The sequence below is a fragment of the Eleginops maclovinus genome, chromosome 3 (assembly GCF_036324505.1).
Source record: "Eleginops maclovinus isolate JMC-PN-2008 ecotype Puerto Natales chromosome 3, JC_Emac_rtc_rv5, whole genome shotgun sequence".
Taxonomy (NCBI): domain Eukaryota; kingdom Metazoa; phylum Chordata; class Actinopteri; order Perciformes; family Eleginopidae; genus Eleginops; species Eleginops maclovinus.
Genome location: NC_086351.1, coordinates 23,787,184 through 23,804,610, shown reverse-complemented (window position 1 = coordinate 23,804,610; position 17,427 = coordinate 23,787,184). Strand labels below are relative to the sequence as shown.

Below are 17,427 nucleotides of genomic sequence, written 5' to 3'. Positions count from 1 at the left end.
CCTAAAGGGAATGCAAATGGTTAACCTTAAAACTTGTATTTTCCCATTTTGTACTCAACAGTGCAGAGGATAACATCATTCAGCAACATTGTGTTCCTCCTCACACCTCTGCAGAGTGTTCATCACCCAGCGGTGCCAAAGATCAAGGCTACAGTGAGAGTACAAACACAACACTGAATGTGTGCATCGCTAAGCTTCTCTTTATTTTGCAGAGCTTCCCAACACAAACAGAAAACATGGACTTGAATGGAGTTAAATGGAGGTAAAAACCATAGCTGTAGAACAGTAAAGCTTGTATGTGTTACCCCTCATAAAGCCAACAACCCATTCCAGAAGGAGCCGTGCCTTCCCTTTTCTATCGTCATTTTTGAGTGCTGACACAGCTCATCTTTTTAGAATCATGGAAAATAATAGCCGAAATTCAGCCATTCAAAGGGGACTAAACCTTAATGTGTGAGGACTACTCTTCAACCTGTGAAAACAGTTGTATGATGTCCTCTGCGGCGCTGGAGGAGCTTTGTCAAGTGTGAAATAACTTTAAATGAAATCTAAACCTTGGTGTGAAAAGGCAGAAACGATGACAGATAGTCGTTTGTAAAACTAGGAGGATGAGGTTTCAAACACAAGATGCCTTGCATTTTGGAGAGTGTAACATCCAGGGTTTCACTGAGTTCATCCAATGATAGTTAACTTAAAGGGAGGATGTTGTAATCTCTGCTGCTTTAATTTTTTTATGCCAAACTCCCAAACTACTAGGGTTGGGAATCACAAGGGGCCCCATGATACGATACAATCAAAAAACGTAAGCCACGATACGATAGTATGTCGATTCTACGATATGCTAAGTATTGCGATACGATATATGGTGCATTTCTGATTTCTGTCTCCGCTGACTCCATCTTTGTTTGAACTTCCTGCCAATCCCACTGATTTTAGCCATGGCCATGACTGCACAAGAAAAGGCTCATCACCATCTGGTGGACTGAAAAAGCAATTGCTACGAAAAACTTGGATTTGCAATATGAATAGTTTATCTAATAAAATAACGATACTTGGCATCCGTGTATCGATACAATATCGCCACACAAAGTATCGCGTTACTATGCTATATCGATTATTTCCCCCACCCCTACCAACTACTATGTACCGTTTCTCTTTTGTCTCTAACATAGGATTGCCATAAATCACACTTGAATCCACCACAAAGACTAAACACAACTAGACCTATTTTTGTCATTAAAAAGAGCAACCGTATGACGTTGGGCTGTATAACAAGCCGTTGTTATGACAGTTGCATGAAACATAGCCCACCATTTGGCTTAATTATACAACACAATGCGGTTGTGAAAATATCTGTGTATATGAACAGGATGAATAAAAAGAGTTTCTGTCTGTACCCTGTTGACTTCAGTTTTCAGCTTGTTAAACTCATGTCTGTGTCTCTTCTAGAGCATGGATTCACTTAAGCTGAACAGACAAAATGAGTCACCAACATTATCAAGGGATCGCAGCGAGATCCTGCCTAGTACTAAACAAGCTAAAAAGTCAGAAAAGCCGTCCGAGAAGGGCAAACTTGCACCAAGAAGGCAGGACGCACCACAAAAACTATTACGACAGGTTCTCACTGACGGCCCTAAATCAGCTGACTGTCACATTGTGTGTGGCTTTAAGAAATATGAATGCACATACAAGAAATGGACATTCAATTCAATACAACAAAAAAAAGAAGTAAATATTCTACTTGGGCATGAAATGTTTTGACCTAAAATAAAATATACAATCATGCACAGCTGACCCATAGTAGGTAGTTTAAGTTATAGACCATTGTTGACCAGGTTATAGACGACCACCTGTAGTTGTGGTTTCCTCCTTCTGGTTATGTATTCATCGCGCATCAGTCTTTTATTTTGCAGCACGCTGAGACAGGATGTGTCTGTTTTTTCCAAAATTGCAGAGTAATTGTTTGTCACACCTACATGTCAAAAGGTATTTTTTTTTGTTCAAATGCATGAGGTTCAGGATGTTGTCCCTGGAAACAGAACCAGAAAGAACATGATGCTGCACTGTATCACCAAAATTAGTCTATTACAGGTTGTTGGGCCAGCCATAACGTGTCCTCAGCCACATTTCAGTCAATTAATGTTGCATGCTTGTACAAGATGCAGTCATTCAGGAATGTTCCCATGGATTGTGCGCACTTATTGACATGCTAATGGTTCAAACAGTTCTACAGCTGTGTTCTAAGCACTGACTGCATGTGCATCTGCAGGAAAGACAGTCAAAAGACTCCAAACTTGTGCAGTGCAGCACAGCCTCTAAAGGTGTTGAGGTGTACAAAGCGCCCAGTCAGCCCTTCTTCAGTAATATCAGCTAAACCTGCAGATAAATGGGCTGTGAACTGAGTAAACAGCGGTCACATGTACGGACCAGTTTTCAATTACCTTGCCGTTAACCTCGCCAAGAGGTCTCCGTCGCTGCACAGAGGCTCATCCGTCTGTTTCACTCTGCTTCCTCACTCTGCCCCGAGTCCCTTACAATACCACCGTTCTCCACGTCTTCTCAGCACATCCCAACATGACGACCACTTCAGTTGTTTCAACAAACTTCATTTACGCTGCAGTGGGATATTTCCAATAAGGCTTTATTATTCACCTCTTGATTATCTAGCTAGACACCTAACAATTTAAGCCTATAGAGTGGTGCAGTGCTGAGGTGTTCTTTTGGTTCCTTGGCTCTGGCACCAACTTCCTGTTTTAATCAGAGGCAGAGAGTGTCCAATCTTTTAAGAGTGCGTTGAAGACCTACATTTTTAACAGAGCCTTCGTTTAGAGCTGGCATTTTATGATATTCATTTGATTTGATTTTGCTGTTACTTCATTTGAATAATTTCAATGTTTTATGCATTTTTCTTGTCTTTTGTTGTTATCTTATTTTATTTCTATTTGTATTACATACACTATCTTATCTGCTCATTTTGCTGTAACTCCATCATTTACAATGTTGTTTTTAATCTGTAAAGCCCACTGACACAAACGCGTTTTGTGATATTGGGCAAATAAAGTTTGATTTGATTTGATTTTTGTAGGCTGACCCGGAATTCAACATTGCATCATACAGTATCATATCAGTATAATATTTGCAGCAGGATCACTTCCACCTATTAACACCACTTTCATAACTGTTGAAGGGTACATTTAATAGCCAGAAGTAAAAGCTAATTTTAGGCTACTGTATAGTCAAACTTCATCACAGTCACATGACTTCACGTCACCACCGCTGAAGTTGAACTCGTCTACTCTCAAGAAACCCGCATGGCTAGATTTCAAATGATATTAGTGATTTAAAAATGCCTGTATCGATTCTGATAAGAAAGAAATGGTGGCCATTAATAAGTGGCTGAGTTCTTTAAACACTGTGGCAGTGGCACTTCCATTTCTCTGATGTCCAGCGCTGTGTCTTCAACCTCTTTCCTTCTCTTGTTCTCTTTCATTTACAGGGACCAGTGATGGGCAAGTTACTTCCAAAATGTAATACAGTACCTATTACTGATTACTGTCTTTTTAAAGTAATACATTACATTACATTATTACTGTCTCTGAACTGTAATGCGTTACATTAATTTGAGTTACTTTCACCACAATAACCGCAAAAGTATGACTTTAAATGCTAAAATTTAGTTTATTGCAGCTCATTAATTAAAGCTATCTATCTGACTGTACATGCTGAAAATTAGGAACATAGCTGGAAATTAATCTCATGCTCCGTGGGCTAAATAATATGTGATACCGGTAACATGACGTCTCTGTGTGTTATTAATAACATGTTAGTGGAGCCTCTGCACGGCCCTGTGACCTGCTGTATATGAATCAGACCCTCCAGGATTTCGCAATGTTGCGATTTGCAACTTCAAAGCAACATCAACCAATCCCCGCGAATTCAGGGCGGTGTTGCAATTTTAACCAATCACCGCAATTTAACCGCAAATTTGACCAATCATTCGCGTCGTCTTGAACTGACGTCGACAAACTACCTTCCGCCTTACTTCCGTGTTTACTAGTTCAAGAGATTCAAGAAATGCTGCATGTGCGCGTCAAACGTTTCACACTTGCCGACCAAAATAACTGCAAAAGATCGCGCGAAGCAGTATGCAGTCATTCTACATGAAAGCGGGGGGGAATTATTTTGCACTGCATGCAGTGATAAAAATCACCTTGTTGTCTCCTTCGCTGGTTGACGGGGTGCACCCAAAGCTGGCTCCTTCTCCTCCCCCCACCCCTCTGTAGTCTTTAAAAGTAGAAGAAATGCCAGCGATCTCAAATTAAATTATATAGAATTATTATGATAATGAATGCACTTTTTTTAAACAACTAAAATACAGCAACACATCTTTGATTCATGTTGTTTATAACTGGACTATTACGTTATAATATACCTACAGACAACGTCATATTACTATGACGTTGTCTGTAGGTTACAACACAACAAAATAGGAAATAATTTCACTACGTAGCCTACTACTTTCTTGTAGAAGTACACATTTCCAGGAAATATGACCAAATCAACAATAGCTGCAATTCGTGCACGCAAGACGCTCTGCTTCTGAAACGCTCCCGGTGGGGTATGACGCAGTTTGGAGGTCGGAACAAAACCGCAGTGCAGATGGAATGCGGCGCAGACGCACCCGGTGTAATCCCAGGGTTACTGAGAATTGTAACAGGTATAGTACCCACATTTCAGAAGTAAAGCGTTATTAGTGCGTTACTCTGTTACTTTTGTAACGCGTTACTGCTGGGGACACTTCAGCCATCTTGATATTCAAAAAGCATTCCCTGGTGTTTTCCAATGGAGAAATCTAATGTGCCGAACGGACTTCTTTCCGCGGACTGATATGACAGCACATAGTTCCTTGATCTTCCTTAGCAGCTGTGTGTTAGCGAAAACATTAACAACCTGTGGAATGACTAAATTGACCAATCAGAATTGAGTGTTCAACTAAGCCGTGGTAATTCATTTAAATAGTTTACTGATGATGGTGATGATGATGATGATGATGATGATGATGGGACTGAAACTTGTCGCATCATATGTACGGTGCCGGGGAGCAGTGTAGGGAACGGTGCTTTGCTCAGGGACACCTCGGTAGCACTTGCTCTTTCGGGACTTGAACTGATGACCTTGTGGCTCCCAGGCCATGTCCCTATGGACGCCAAATTCTACTTCTCATACTTCTGATTCAAAGAGCGTTCACATTCATGTGTTTTGGCATAAACACAATTCAACACACAATACACAAATTCTCTGGAGTTTGAAGTTACACATCTAAAAGTCTTTCATGAACTGGGTACAGACTGAGTCGTATCAATAAAGCATTATCAAGACATTTCCAGAGTCAGAATGCCTGGATGAGCGGTGGCCTGTGGGTTAAAAATATCCCTCTACATCTTCTCCGATTATTAATTTCTCTCCACCAGCTGACAGCAGCCGATCAGAGGGGGATATGGGACACAACGGTTCCTTCCCTCTATTTGCCCGTCAAAATTCACATAATCACTCTAATATCTAAAATGCGCAGGCTGATTCCTGCTCAGACACCTGTCATTCATCATCAGGGGAAATCAGCTTCACAGACAGAGCTGTGATTATTTCTTCCTGCAGCAGCATGGTGCCGAGGGGGCAGATTTATGCTGCCTATGATATGTCATTTAGAGGATTGTGCTCTTGTTACCTTACTGGCAAACACACAGGAAGTGTCTGCTCTTCATATATGTCGTTGCTTAATGCCATTTAAAGCCTTATTGTGAAGACTCTGTACAAGATGTCAAAGATCCAATGAGACAGCTCTACGGCCAGAGTGTGAGGAGCACAGCATGCCAACACAAACCCTTCTAAATAAAAGTGAGATTGTAAATCCAGAATGCTTCTTTCTGTGTTGTAAGGAAATTACCATCACATGCTCATTTCCCAGTTTCCCAACATTCTTAGTTTGCAAATTTAAGTTTTTTGCCATTTGATATGTTTTCTTCAGAAGTGTAAGTCCTTATGTTAAAAAAGGATATTTAATGTGTGTATTTAGATTTGAATGATTAATGATTTAAAGAAATTCAAGCAGTTGGGCAATAAGGATTTAAGTAGGATAATTCCATAAGCTGTGTGCATCAGGTGCTGCTCTTGCAGTCGGCCATCCGTGTTCCAAACAACAATAACCGAGGTAATATTGTTTATAGAACCCCAGCATGCACCTGTTACCTTCTCCTCACACGGTCACTAAGTCACATCTCTCCCTCCACAACCCTTTACTCTCTCCCACTGTCCCTCCTCACAGTTTGAAAGGCTACTTGTGTTAATGACACACACTGCTCCGTTTGTCATATGGAACGTTATTATTGTGGCATTGGTGCAGAACAAGGAGTATTGTGTACCAGTAACAAAGCACTTCCAACAATGCCCTGTCCAAACACACTGTGCACACATGCCTCCTCTCTGTGACAGACAGCTGAGGTAAACCCGGCTAATTTACCCATGATATTCAACTCAAGTTTTATTCCTGACAGCATTCTTAATCAGTTTCTTTGAATTAACATGCCTTAGTGTGGCAATTAAAAAGCACCTCATTAGATTAATCTCTACACAGAGAGAAATGTTTAGCTGACATTCCCAAATGAGAAGCCCTGGATAAACGGCGAGGTCCGCGCTAAACTTAAAGCACGGGCCATCGCGCACAGCGGCGGTGATTTGGATGAGTACAGGAATTCCAGGTATGCACTCTGCAGAGCTATTAGCAGTGCGAAAAGACAATACAGGGACAAGGTGGAGTCTAACTACAAGGGCTCCAACGCCAGAAATATGTGGTCTGGACTAAAAACAATAACAGACTACAAAAGGACAACGAGTGGTGCTGAGGAAGTGTCTGCATCTCTCCCAGATGAACTGAACACATTTTATGCACGCTTTGAGAAGCCCCCGGCTGTGGAGGCACAAAAGGCCCAGGATCCCTGCTCACTGGTTTTAACCAGTGCAGATGTGTGTAGATCTCTGAAAAGGATCAACACACACAGGGCTCCTGGACCTGATGGCATCCCTGGCCGTGCTCTCAAGGTGTGTGCAGTTCAGCTGGCAGATGTGTTCACAGACATTTTCAATAGTTCACTGCTCCAGTCTGTAGTCCCACATGTTTTAAAGAGTCCATCATTGTCCCTGTCCCCAAAAAGACAAAACCTATCTGCCTCAATGACTACCGCCCAGTTGCACTCACCTCCATCATCATGAAGTGCTTTGAGCGGTTAGTCAAAACTTTTATCACCTCCTCCCTCCCTGACTCACTGGACCCCCTGCAGTTGCCTACAGAGCAAACAGGTCCACGGATGATGCCATCTCCCTCACCCTCCACACTGTCCTCTCCCACCTGGACCAGAGGAACACTTATGTGAGAATGCTGTTCATTGACTACAGTTCAGCATTCAACACCATTGTGCCCTCCAAGCTCATCATTAAGCTCAGGGACCTTGGGCTCAACAGCGCCCTCTGTGACTGGATCATGAGCTTCCTGACGGGCAGATCCCAGGCAGTGCGGATGGGGAACATCACATCCTCCACCTTGACCCTCAACACCAGAGCCCCTCAGGGTTGTGTGCTCAGCCCTCTCCTCTACTCCCTGTTCACGCACGACTGCGTGGCCACACACAGCTCCAACACCATCATCAAGTTTGCTGACGACACGACCGTCATCGGCCTGATCACAGACGGCGACGAGACGGCGTACAGAGAGGAGGTCAGAGCCCTGACATCTTGGTGCCAGGACAACAACCTCCATCTCAACGTCAGCAAAACAAAGGAGCTGATTGTGGACTACAGGAAGAGGCAGAGAGAGGCACACACACCCATCACCATCGATGGGACTCCTGTGGAGAGAGTCAGCAGCTTCAGGTTCCTCGGGGTAAACATCAGTGAGGACCTGACATGGACACATCACACCAGGGTCATATCCAAGACGGCTCGACAGCGGCTCTTCTTCCTCCGCAGGCTGCGGAAGTTCAACATGGACTCCAGGATACTCTGCAACTTCTACAGGTGCACCATCGAGAGTATCCTGACTGGCTGCATCACCGCCTGGTATGGCAGTTGCACCGCCCTCAACCGTAAGACTCTACAGAGGGTGGTGAAAACTGCTCAGCACATCACCAGGACGGAGCTGCCATCCATGGAGGACCTCTACACCCAGCGGTGTAGGAAGAAGGCCGGTAGGATATTAAAGGACCCCAATCACCCCAGCAACAGTCTGTTCTGTCTGCTGCCGTCTGGCAGACGGTACCGCAGCATCCGGACCAAGACTACCAGACTCAGAGACAGTTTTATACCACAGGCTATAAGACTGCTGAACTCCTGAGCTGTGTGAATGTCTACTCACATCTTTTTATAGTACACACATACATATATATATATATATATATATATATATTATACACATCTGCCATACATATCTGTTTATAGTACACATATCTATATATTGTACATATCTGCCATATACATCTGCTATACATAATATATGCATCTGCCCATACCTCCTCATTCCACGGAGTAAAGTGTTTAAATACTTTCAATGTATTCCACATAAGTATATATTTCACATCCTCAAATCTTTATTGTTGATATTGTAAATATTCTTCTCTCTTTTTGCACTATTTTATTTATCTTATTTGCACCATGTAGCCTATGTTGAGTTGTTGGAGGAGCACGCGACATAAGATTTTCATTGCCAACATATACGTTGTATCTGCTGTGCATATGACAAATAAAACCTTGAAACCTTGAAACCTTGAAAGCTGAACAATTAAATGTAATGTAAAAATATGATATTTTATGTTGATCCCTATTAGATACATCAGAATAAAAGTTGAAATGTAATCATTAGTCCTATACTGCATTAGGAGCTCCCTTGTTAGTCCAAAAAACATTAACCAACTGCCAGCAAAAAAAAATAAAGACTATGATGTTTTCATAGCTTAAGAAAATTTGTTTTTTTTACAGAAGAAAATATCACACACATCACACACTATAATCTGGGAGTTCTTGGACAAAATAATTCTGACTTTTCTGACTTAAATCTCAGAACTCTGACTTTAATCTCAGAACTCGCCCTAATTCTCTTCTGTAGTTTGAAGTCCAAGCTCACAATTATCCCAAATATATGGCAAACTTTAAGAGATAGCATAGGCAGAGGTAGGACTGACCTGTCTGATGGTGCGGGCCACCAGGCTCTCCAGAACCGGTCCTCGATCTTCATGTAGGAGGTGGACTTCATCCAGGATGAGGAGACGCACAATCTGGGACAGAGCCACGTCTCCAACACTCTTCCTGGTCACTACATCCCATTTCTCTGGAGTCGTCACCAACATCTGGAAAACACACGATGAGACATTAGAACCGATACTCCTCGTCTGACACCAAATGCACAACAATTCACTATAAAAGGACAGGAACTCACTAAAAGAGCATAACAAACACAATAACAAAAACAAGTAAGAAATGTTTGTGTGGCAGTGGGGTGTGGTTAGGGCACCGGTTGCTGGAGTGGTGGGAGTGGCTCAGCTGGAGGCCAGACAGCTGATCGGAATCAGGTAATGAGGCACTGATTAAAAGCATGGTCGTAACCTGGTTCTGGTCTCTTGCAGTAGGGTCCTGAGTGATGACTGTCTCCCCTCCCACGCCAGACAAGAGCGACTTCCTGAATTACGGACTATTTGACAGGTCGACCACAGTATGTCAGACTGCAGGACTGTATGTCTGACACTGTGGTCGGCAGCACAGGGACTCCACAGGGAACTGTTCTTTCCCCTTTTCTGTTCACCCTGTACACCTCCGACTTTCAGTTCCTCTCTGAGTCCTGCCAACTGCAGAAGTTTTCAGAAGACTCTGCAACTGTTGGCTGTGTCAGCGAGAAGAAAGAGGAGGAGTACAGGGGTGTCGTGGACTGAAATCTGCCCCCATACCCATTTCCATCAACGGTGTGACTGTAGATGTTGTCCAGGATTACAAATACCTTGGAGTACACCTGGACAATAAACTATACTGGGGCCAAGAACACTGACGCTGTTTACAAGAAGGGCCAGAGACGACTCTATTTCCTGAGGAAGCTCCGGTCATTCAACGTATGTAACATCATGCTGAGGATGTTCTACCAGTCGGTGGTAGCCAGTGCCATCTTTTTTGGTGTCTTGTGCTGGGACTGCAGGCTTAGGGCAGCAGTCGCCAACAAGATCAGCAGGATCATCAGGAAGCCTGGCTCCGTCCTGGGGGTCCAACTGGACTCTTTGTTGGTGGTGTCTGAGAGAAGGATGCTGAGTAAACTGCATAGTATACTGGACAACAACGCTCACTCTCTCCACCAGGTGATAACCTCGTACAGAAGCACCTTCAGCAACAGACTTATTTCCCCCCAGTGTAAGACAGAACGCCAGAGGAAGTCCTTCCTTCCTGTGGCCATCAGACTGTTTATCTTATCTACCTCAGGTCAGAGGGACAGTGGAGACACTGCATCCTGAGGCCAAAATGTCACTTTATCCAATTCCACTGTATCACTTTATTTAGTTTATACTTATTTTATTTTTATATATGCTGCTACATTACACAGCAGTGTGGTAGTACTCGAGTCCGGTGAGACCACTTTTTCACTTACTCGGTCTCGTCTCGGAATTGAAAGCTCGGTCTTGAATCGGTCTCGGATTAGAGCTGCATGGGTTGGACTCGTACTTTCGAGGGAGACCTTTTTTCACCACATAACATGATACACCGTTTAATTTTTCATACTTTTTTAATGAATTATACATACTAATTATACATATTAATAAAACATAAATTAAAATGAATCCATTTATTCACATTGTATTGGGTGATCCCAGAGTGCCACGCTCCTGTGAAGTCGTTTGTCCAACCAGAGATATTTTTCAACAGTCTGGTCCTCAGCGCCAAGATGAGTGAGCAATCAGCGGTCATCAAATTTGCTTTCTTAAACCACAAAAATTATATTTGCAGCTAAAGTTCAAGGAAGAAACACAGCACAGAATGCAAATTGTGTAATATAATAATTACTGAGACGTCTGCCACCACATCAAATTTCCACCGGCACGTCCAAAGGAAACACCCTGAGAGGTAAGTGAAGCTAGACTTGTAACGTTATGTTAACGTTAGCTGTTAGCTAGCTAACGTTAATGTTGTTAGCTGTTTCCAAGTAGTTGGCTTTGTAACATTTGATTCAGCATTAGCTTGTCTTTTCCCTCAATGTCATGATTAATTAGATGACCGTTGGCTGGCTATCGTTAACAGTAAGCAATGGTTGGCCAGGAGGAGTGAAACGGGAGGGAGATTAACGTTAGAGGGCGAGGCGACAGACAAATGAATCCTAGATTGAACAACTTAGAACTAAAGGGCTAAAATACGCTATTACTTGTGTTCTACCAAGCAAAGTCCTCGCAGAGTTTTTTTGTTCTCTTTTGTAAGTTATGTAGCTAAGCTATGCAACGGATTCCATTGATGGCGGCGACGAGCTAGCTAACGTTAATGTAATGTTAGCTGAGCAAGGCACAACACAGTTTAGCAACACAGAAAACGTTTCAATTGGGAACAAAGATCAAACGTTTTCAATGTGCACAACCACAATGCATCTTGACGAACTTGCAGTAAGGACAGGGTGTAGTGGGGTCCTTTCCTTTGCATTGAAGCTAAGTAACATTTACAACAGGAGGTTTTTTCCCCCCCACAGTTAACGTTACAGTTACTAGGTCATGGTACTTTGCTGAGCTGAAAATAGCACGAGTTATATATGTCCTCACATAACTCAGCAACTAGGCCTGCATGTCTCAAGATAATGATTCTCAAATTTTTGTTGTATATTGTATATACCTACGTATTAACTGTCATTTTGTTGCTTTTACTCAGTACTTACTTAGTTTATTTTATGTTAGTTTGATTTTACCTCACTTTGTATTACTTTCCCACTTTGTCCCACAACTTCCCTCGGGATAAATAAAGCTTCTTGAATCTTGAATCTACCAGTTTGCTACCTGAATAAAATTGCTGTTTCACACTAAAGATATTCATTTTGTTTTCAACCTAGCGACCCGTCCTTCCATTATTGGGAACCCCGGTGTGAGCCCGAACGCTCAGTTTGTTTTTCTAAAAACAGCTAAAAAGCGATTTAACGTGAGAAAGACAAAAAAAACGGTTACATTACCCAACAAGACACAGATTGTGGTGTGCAACCTGCCCACTGGCTTTGACTTTGAATACTGATGTCTGTTCTGGATTGGGGAGTAATGGATTACATGTAATGGGATTACTTAATCAGGGTTACAAAAAAAAGGAAACTGTCTTACAGTTAGAGAAGTGCTCATGTTTTTCGTTGTTGGTGTAGGCTACTGCCTGAAAAATGCTTAATGAGGGGCAGCTGTTGCGCAGTGGTTTAGGGTGCCACAGGGCTGATCATCAGATCAGAGGACCAGGGAAGCACAGGTTCAGACCCACCCTGGCCGCCACCGCAGTCAGCATGCAGTTGCTTTGGTGGGCAAGACTCCTCACCCTAAATTGCTCCTGTGGGTATTGTCCACAGTATTCGATGTGTAACATGTCTAATATATGTAAAACGCTTTGATCAGTTTTAAATACCATGAATTATTAATGAAAGGCAGCTTTTCCTATACATAAAATCTCTGAGCAGAGGACATATTTTGATACTAAATATATTGGTTTCTTCTTTTCTAAGGTCGCATTGTTCTGTTGTCTTACATAAAACACTGAAGTAAAAGGCAGCTTATTCATATTTATTTTCCCTTGTAATCCAAAAGTAACGGAAAGTAATCAGGTTACATTACCTTCATAATATGAGTGTTTTATTTAATTTAATTTTGACAGGTAACCTAATCCATTTTTAAAGCAACCCTTCCATCTGTTTTGTTGATTTAATGTGGACGGAGATTATATTTGCTGTTGACTTGACACAAAGGAGGGAAAAAACCTGTTTAAAAAAACACACCTGTGAATGTGTGGACCAGAACTGACGAAGTCAAATAACATTCCTGAATACCCGTAAAGGTTGACCAAAACAGATAAGAACTAGGAACAGCTGTGTGGGATGTTGCCAGAAGTTTGTGTTTGTTGTCCTGGAATTATTTGATATAGAAAAACAAATATTGAAATAATAATTGTTATGAGATTATTGATGAGATTATGTTCTCCACAATTTCCTGTTCACTTAACTGAATGACACAGCCCATAAAACCCAGGGCAACACACCCAGAATCCCCGCAGAACGTTGTCAGGCTCATGGCTCATCAATGCCCAATTGCCCATAGCTCGGCTCATTACGATGCAGAGAGAAGCACCTAAATCACAACGGCACAATAACAGGTGTGTATCTCAAATTAATCACATCCTGTGTGCTGGGTTAGTTCCACAGTGTTTACCACATAATGTCAATATCCACCTCTGATCCAGTCCAGTCACAGTAACTGTCAGATTGGATACTGTGGTGTTTTGTGTGATACGATCAACATTCAAAGGTCCCCTATTATGCAAATTGCACTTGTTGCTGTCTTTTTTACATTGATATGTGTCCCCGGTGTGTAAGGAGACTCACAAAGTGTCAGAACATACAACCCTCTCTCTGTTCCTCCTTACCCGCATCTCTCAAAACGGGGGTACAAACGAGCTGATCTACATTTGCTGTCCTTATGACGTAATAACTGAAATGTGGGCTGGCCTTACATTGAACTCCTGGCAACGTCCCGCCCACGTCTCAACCTATCGTCCCCAATATATAGCCAGTGAGCTGAAACCACTCTGTTCTGGAAGTAATATGGTCTCCGTTTACATTAGAAAGCATCGATAACACTGTACTGGAGAGATTGTGTGTGATATAAAAGGTCCTGTCCTTGTGATTAACCCCCGAGAGAGAAACGTTGTGCTCCATACTGTTTCAGAAACAATGCTTGATGGGGTTTGTATCTCCCGGTAAAAAAACGCTCTTCACAGAGAAGAACTGCATGATGCTCCAAAGGGGCGTGGCCAGCAGCAGCTAGTTCATTTAAAGCGACAGTCACAGAATCAGCACTTCAGGAACAAGGCTGAAATAGAGGGGGATGAGGCATGCTGCAATGGGGGATCTGTTTGGTATTTTGAGCAAAACACTTCACAGACATGTTTTGTAGAGAAATGGCCCTACAATATATTGTTCAAATATAGCACAATAGGAGACCTTTAAATGCTTTTCTTTTTTGCATCCTCTCAACTCACTATACCAGTATCAACATGTCATCTGTATCAAATATCAACACACAGTGTCTTTGAGCATTGCTTAGTGCCTATAATTCCTTTGCAATTGTATTCTCTTCTCAAGAAAAAGCATTATAATGCATAAATAATTGAGTGTGAACAGTTTGCCAACCTGTCCGTGGGTGTGCAAATTCCTATTAAAGCCTTTCTGTAAAAGCAGTTCATTAAATCCTCTCTAGTTTGCATTTAAATCAAACTTTGCAGCCATTAGAGGCTGGCATGCGCACAGGAAAGGAAGCGCCTGTACCTAATTGGAGCTGCTGGTTAATCTAAATGGAGGCTCTGGCAAATGGAGCACAGGCCAAAGTGCTTTCTTAATTGCCTCACAAATACACACAAGGAGGTGCAGAGAAAACGGGGTATTGTTTGGCTCCATTGTATTATTTAGCCTGTTTATCAGTCAATCGCAGCGGGGCTAAAATAAATCATCTAAATCCACTGATTCTTAGTTTTCATAGAAGATGTTAATGTCTGTCAAAGGCGGCAATTAAATCAGATAATAGGTTCATAAATATGTACAGAAAACAATCCTGGATCCTGAATATGTTAAATAAAGATCAAGAAAAACAAGAATTTTATGAAATCAGGTGGGTAGCTATTATATAAACCATGTTTTGGAGTGCTTTATAACTACTAAGCCCAATATAGTTGTGTATTTATTTATTCATTTTATTCTGAGGTTAAAATTCAGGAAACGTTTTTCTTTATGGTGCCAGCAAATGATGTACCGGTGTGAACAACAAAAAAGATTGTTTATGTGTGGGTCCGTGCATCCATGCTTATGCTTTGGTCAAATTTACCCTAATGCCAAGCAGAATGATTCGGAAATTCAAACTACAGCTCTGGAAAGAAGAACACCACTACAGCATTATCAGTTTCTCTGGTTTTACTATTAAGAGGTATGTGTTTGAGTTGAATGACATTTTTCGTATCTTACTGTATAATCTACTGACAACATTTCTCTCTGTTGGGATTCAACAGACACTGGAATGGCTGCCATACATATACAGATTGAGATTCAAGAACATTTTGGAATGGTCTCTTTTTTTCTAGAGCCTTGGAAGTCAAATTGTAGATGAACCCGCTAACAATGAGATTTGCCTCAGCGGTGTTAGGTGGTAAAAACTGAGAGGTTCTTTGTGTAGATAATCATCTTATTGAACACAGCAGCTTTCACACTAAATGAAAGGACAGCAGATGGTTTCCAATTAGAGCTACTATGACTTATAAACTTATGAAAGAAAAAGAAGTGTGGTATTCTCATTAATGGGTGATGCGCTCTTTTCTCTGTGGTGGGGTCAACATACTTTACTTAAACACCTAATTGTTCAAGTTACTGAGTGTGTTTCTCACAAGTCATATGAACACATGGATCATCACAGTCAGAGTCATGGATCATCACAGTCTGCCACTTCACTAATGACCTGTAATAACTGTGTTTTGAGTTGCTACTGGGTTGCTCTTTCATTTTATATTACCAGGGCAAAATTTGCTAAATTACATCAGCAGCTCTTTCACCAGAAAACATGACACAAGAAACTGTCTGAGGCGGCGCCTTGTTGGAGGTCATTAAATTTCCTCTCAGGACAGAGCAGGACGAGGGCCCGGGGAGTCCCAGGACGACACCCACCCGCACAATGACATCCACATGGCACCATCCTTCCAAACCCTTTCTGTTTCCATGGTAACCGGTGCAGCCATGAAGAGTGGGAGGAAGAGGTGGGGGGGAGGGGGGTGGAGTGGGGGCGTAAGTGAAAGACATTTACTAGATTGTGATGTGTGAACAACTAACGGCTTGTCAGGGCACAATCGTAATGGAATCCTTCTTGGTGCAGCACTGTCACGTAAACCCCGTATGTTTCTGTAGTTTAGCAGTTGTGAGTTTTAATATTTGTTTACCTTTTTTCTGGAAGTGGTTTAGATGCAATTATGGATGTATAAAGATAACTGCATACAGAGTGAGAAGCGGGCTCACATTAAATCCTATTAAAGTTGTTCATGAGGCCAAAATGAAAAAGGTACCCATATCTATGCCGATAAACTTGCATTTTCTTTCAGCCCCGTCTCCAATCCGCAGTGTCACAGCTGGTCTCAGCTCAGTTAGATGAATGGAGAGAGAAAATAACTTTGGATTGGGCTTTTATGTAGCCTTTAGGACCTAATGATTTTAAATAATGACTACGGTAGTGTTCAGACTACAGAAACACTTATCATCTGAGTTACAGGCGTCTCTTTCTCAATAAAAGTCAATGGAAAAGATTTTTGGGCCCAATGACGTCACAGACTGACATGGGTGTTGTAGTACCACCGTTTGTCCACTAGGACTAATTTGCTTTAACACCTTGCGCACTTCCTGGGGGCTCGGATGTAATGCTCATTGTTACCTGGATAAGAAAGACTAGTGGGCCAATCAGACTGATGTAGACTGGGTTACCTTCCTGTGCCAGGAATTGGGTCAAAATGGGGGACAAGTGATGAATGACACAGCTGTTCAGTTTGTTGTTAATCCACTTACAGAAATAACTAAATCAACATTTTCCTTCAGGTAATCGTTGCTTCGTGCTTCAAACATAAGGATCTCCAGAGGAAAGGACTCAAGGGTCTACACAGATTAGAGTTTTATGGGTGATCCACATTAAATAAATACCTTACCAAAACTGAAATACCTTTAGTCTCATACCTAAACTGGCCACTTAGTGAGTAGAACTTGTTGGCAGAATTATATGACATTGCTGGAAGCAGTAAAATGACTGTATAAACATAATCCACTTTCAAAGATGCAAAAGGACCAAGTAAAGCAATTCCCTCATTTTTTAGTTTGTAATGAAAGCACGTTTACTCCTTGCTTCTCCCTGGAAAAATTGAAGTGGAAAAAATCATAATTTTCCCAGGTGATAAGAAAACACGGAATGCTTTGTGTTTGTAGATAGGATTTGAAGATAGCGCTTGTAAGTATGGCAGCATGCTGCAGTATCAGTTTGATGCTTTGAGGGTATATTGTATCACATTTTTATGTTTATATTTCATGGAAATGAAATATTACTTTAGTCCTATTTTCATTATTATAATAATTTTCTTTTAAATTCATGAATCTCCAGGCAGTAC

The 17,427-nt window shown here is 41.8% G+C and overlaps 1 protein-coding gene across 1 annotated transcript in view; it reads right to left on the bottom strand.

Annotated features, from left to right (window-relative positions):
• ascc3 (activating signal cointegrator 1 complex subunit 3) overlaps positions 1-17,427 on the bottom strand; it is a 161,917-nt gene that overhangs the window by 80,558 nt on the left and 63,932 nt on the right. Inside the window, 1 exon segment of the mRNA XM_063879474.1 lies at positions 9,228-9,392. Coding sequence (XP_063735544.1) covers positions 9,228-9,392 — 165 coding nt within the window.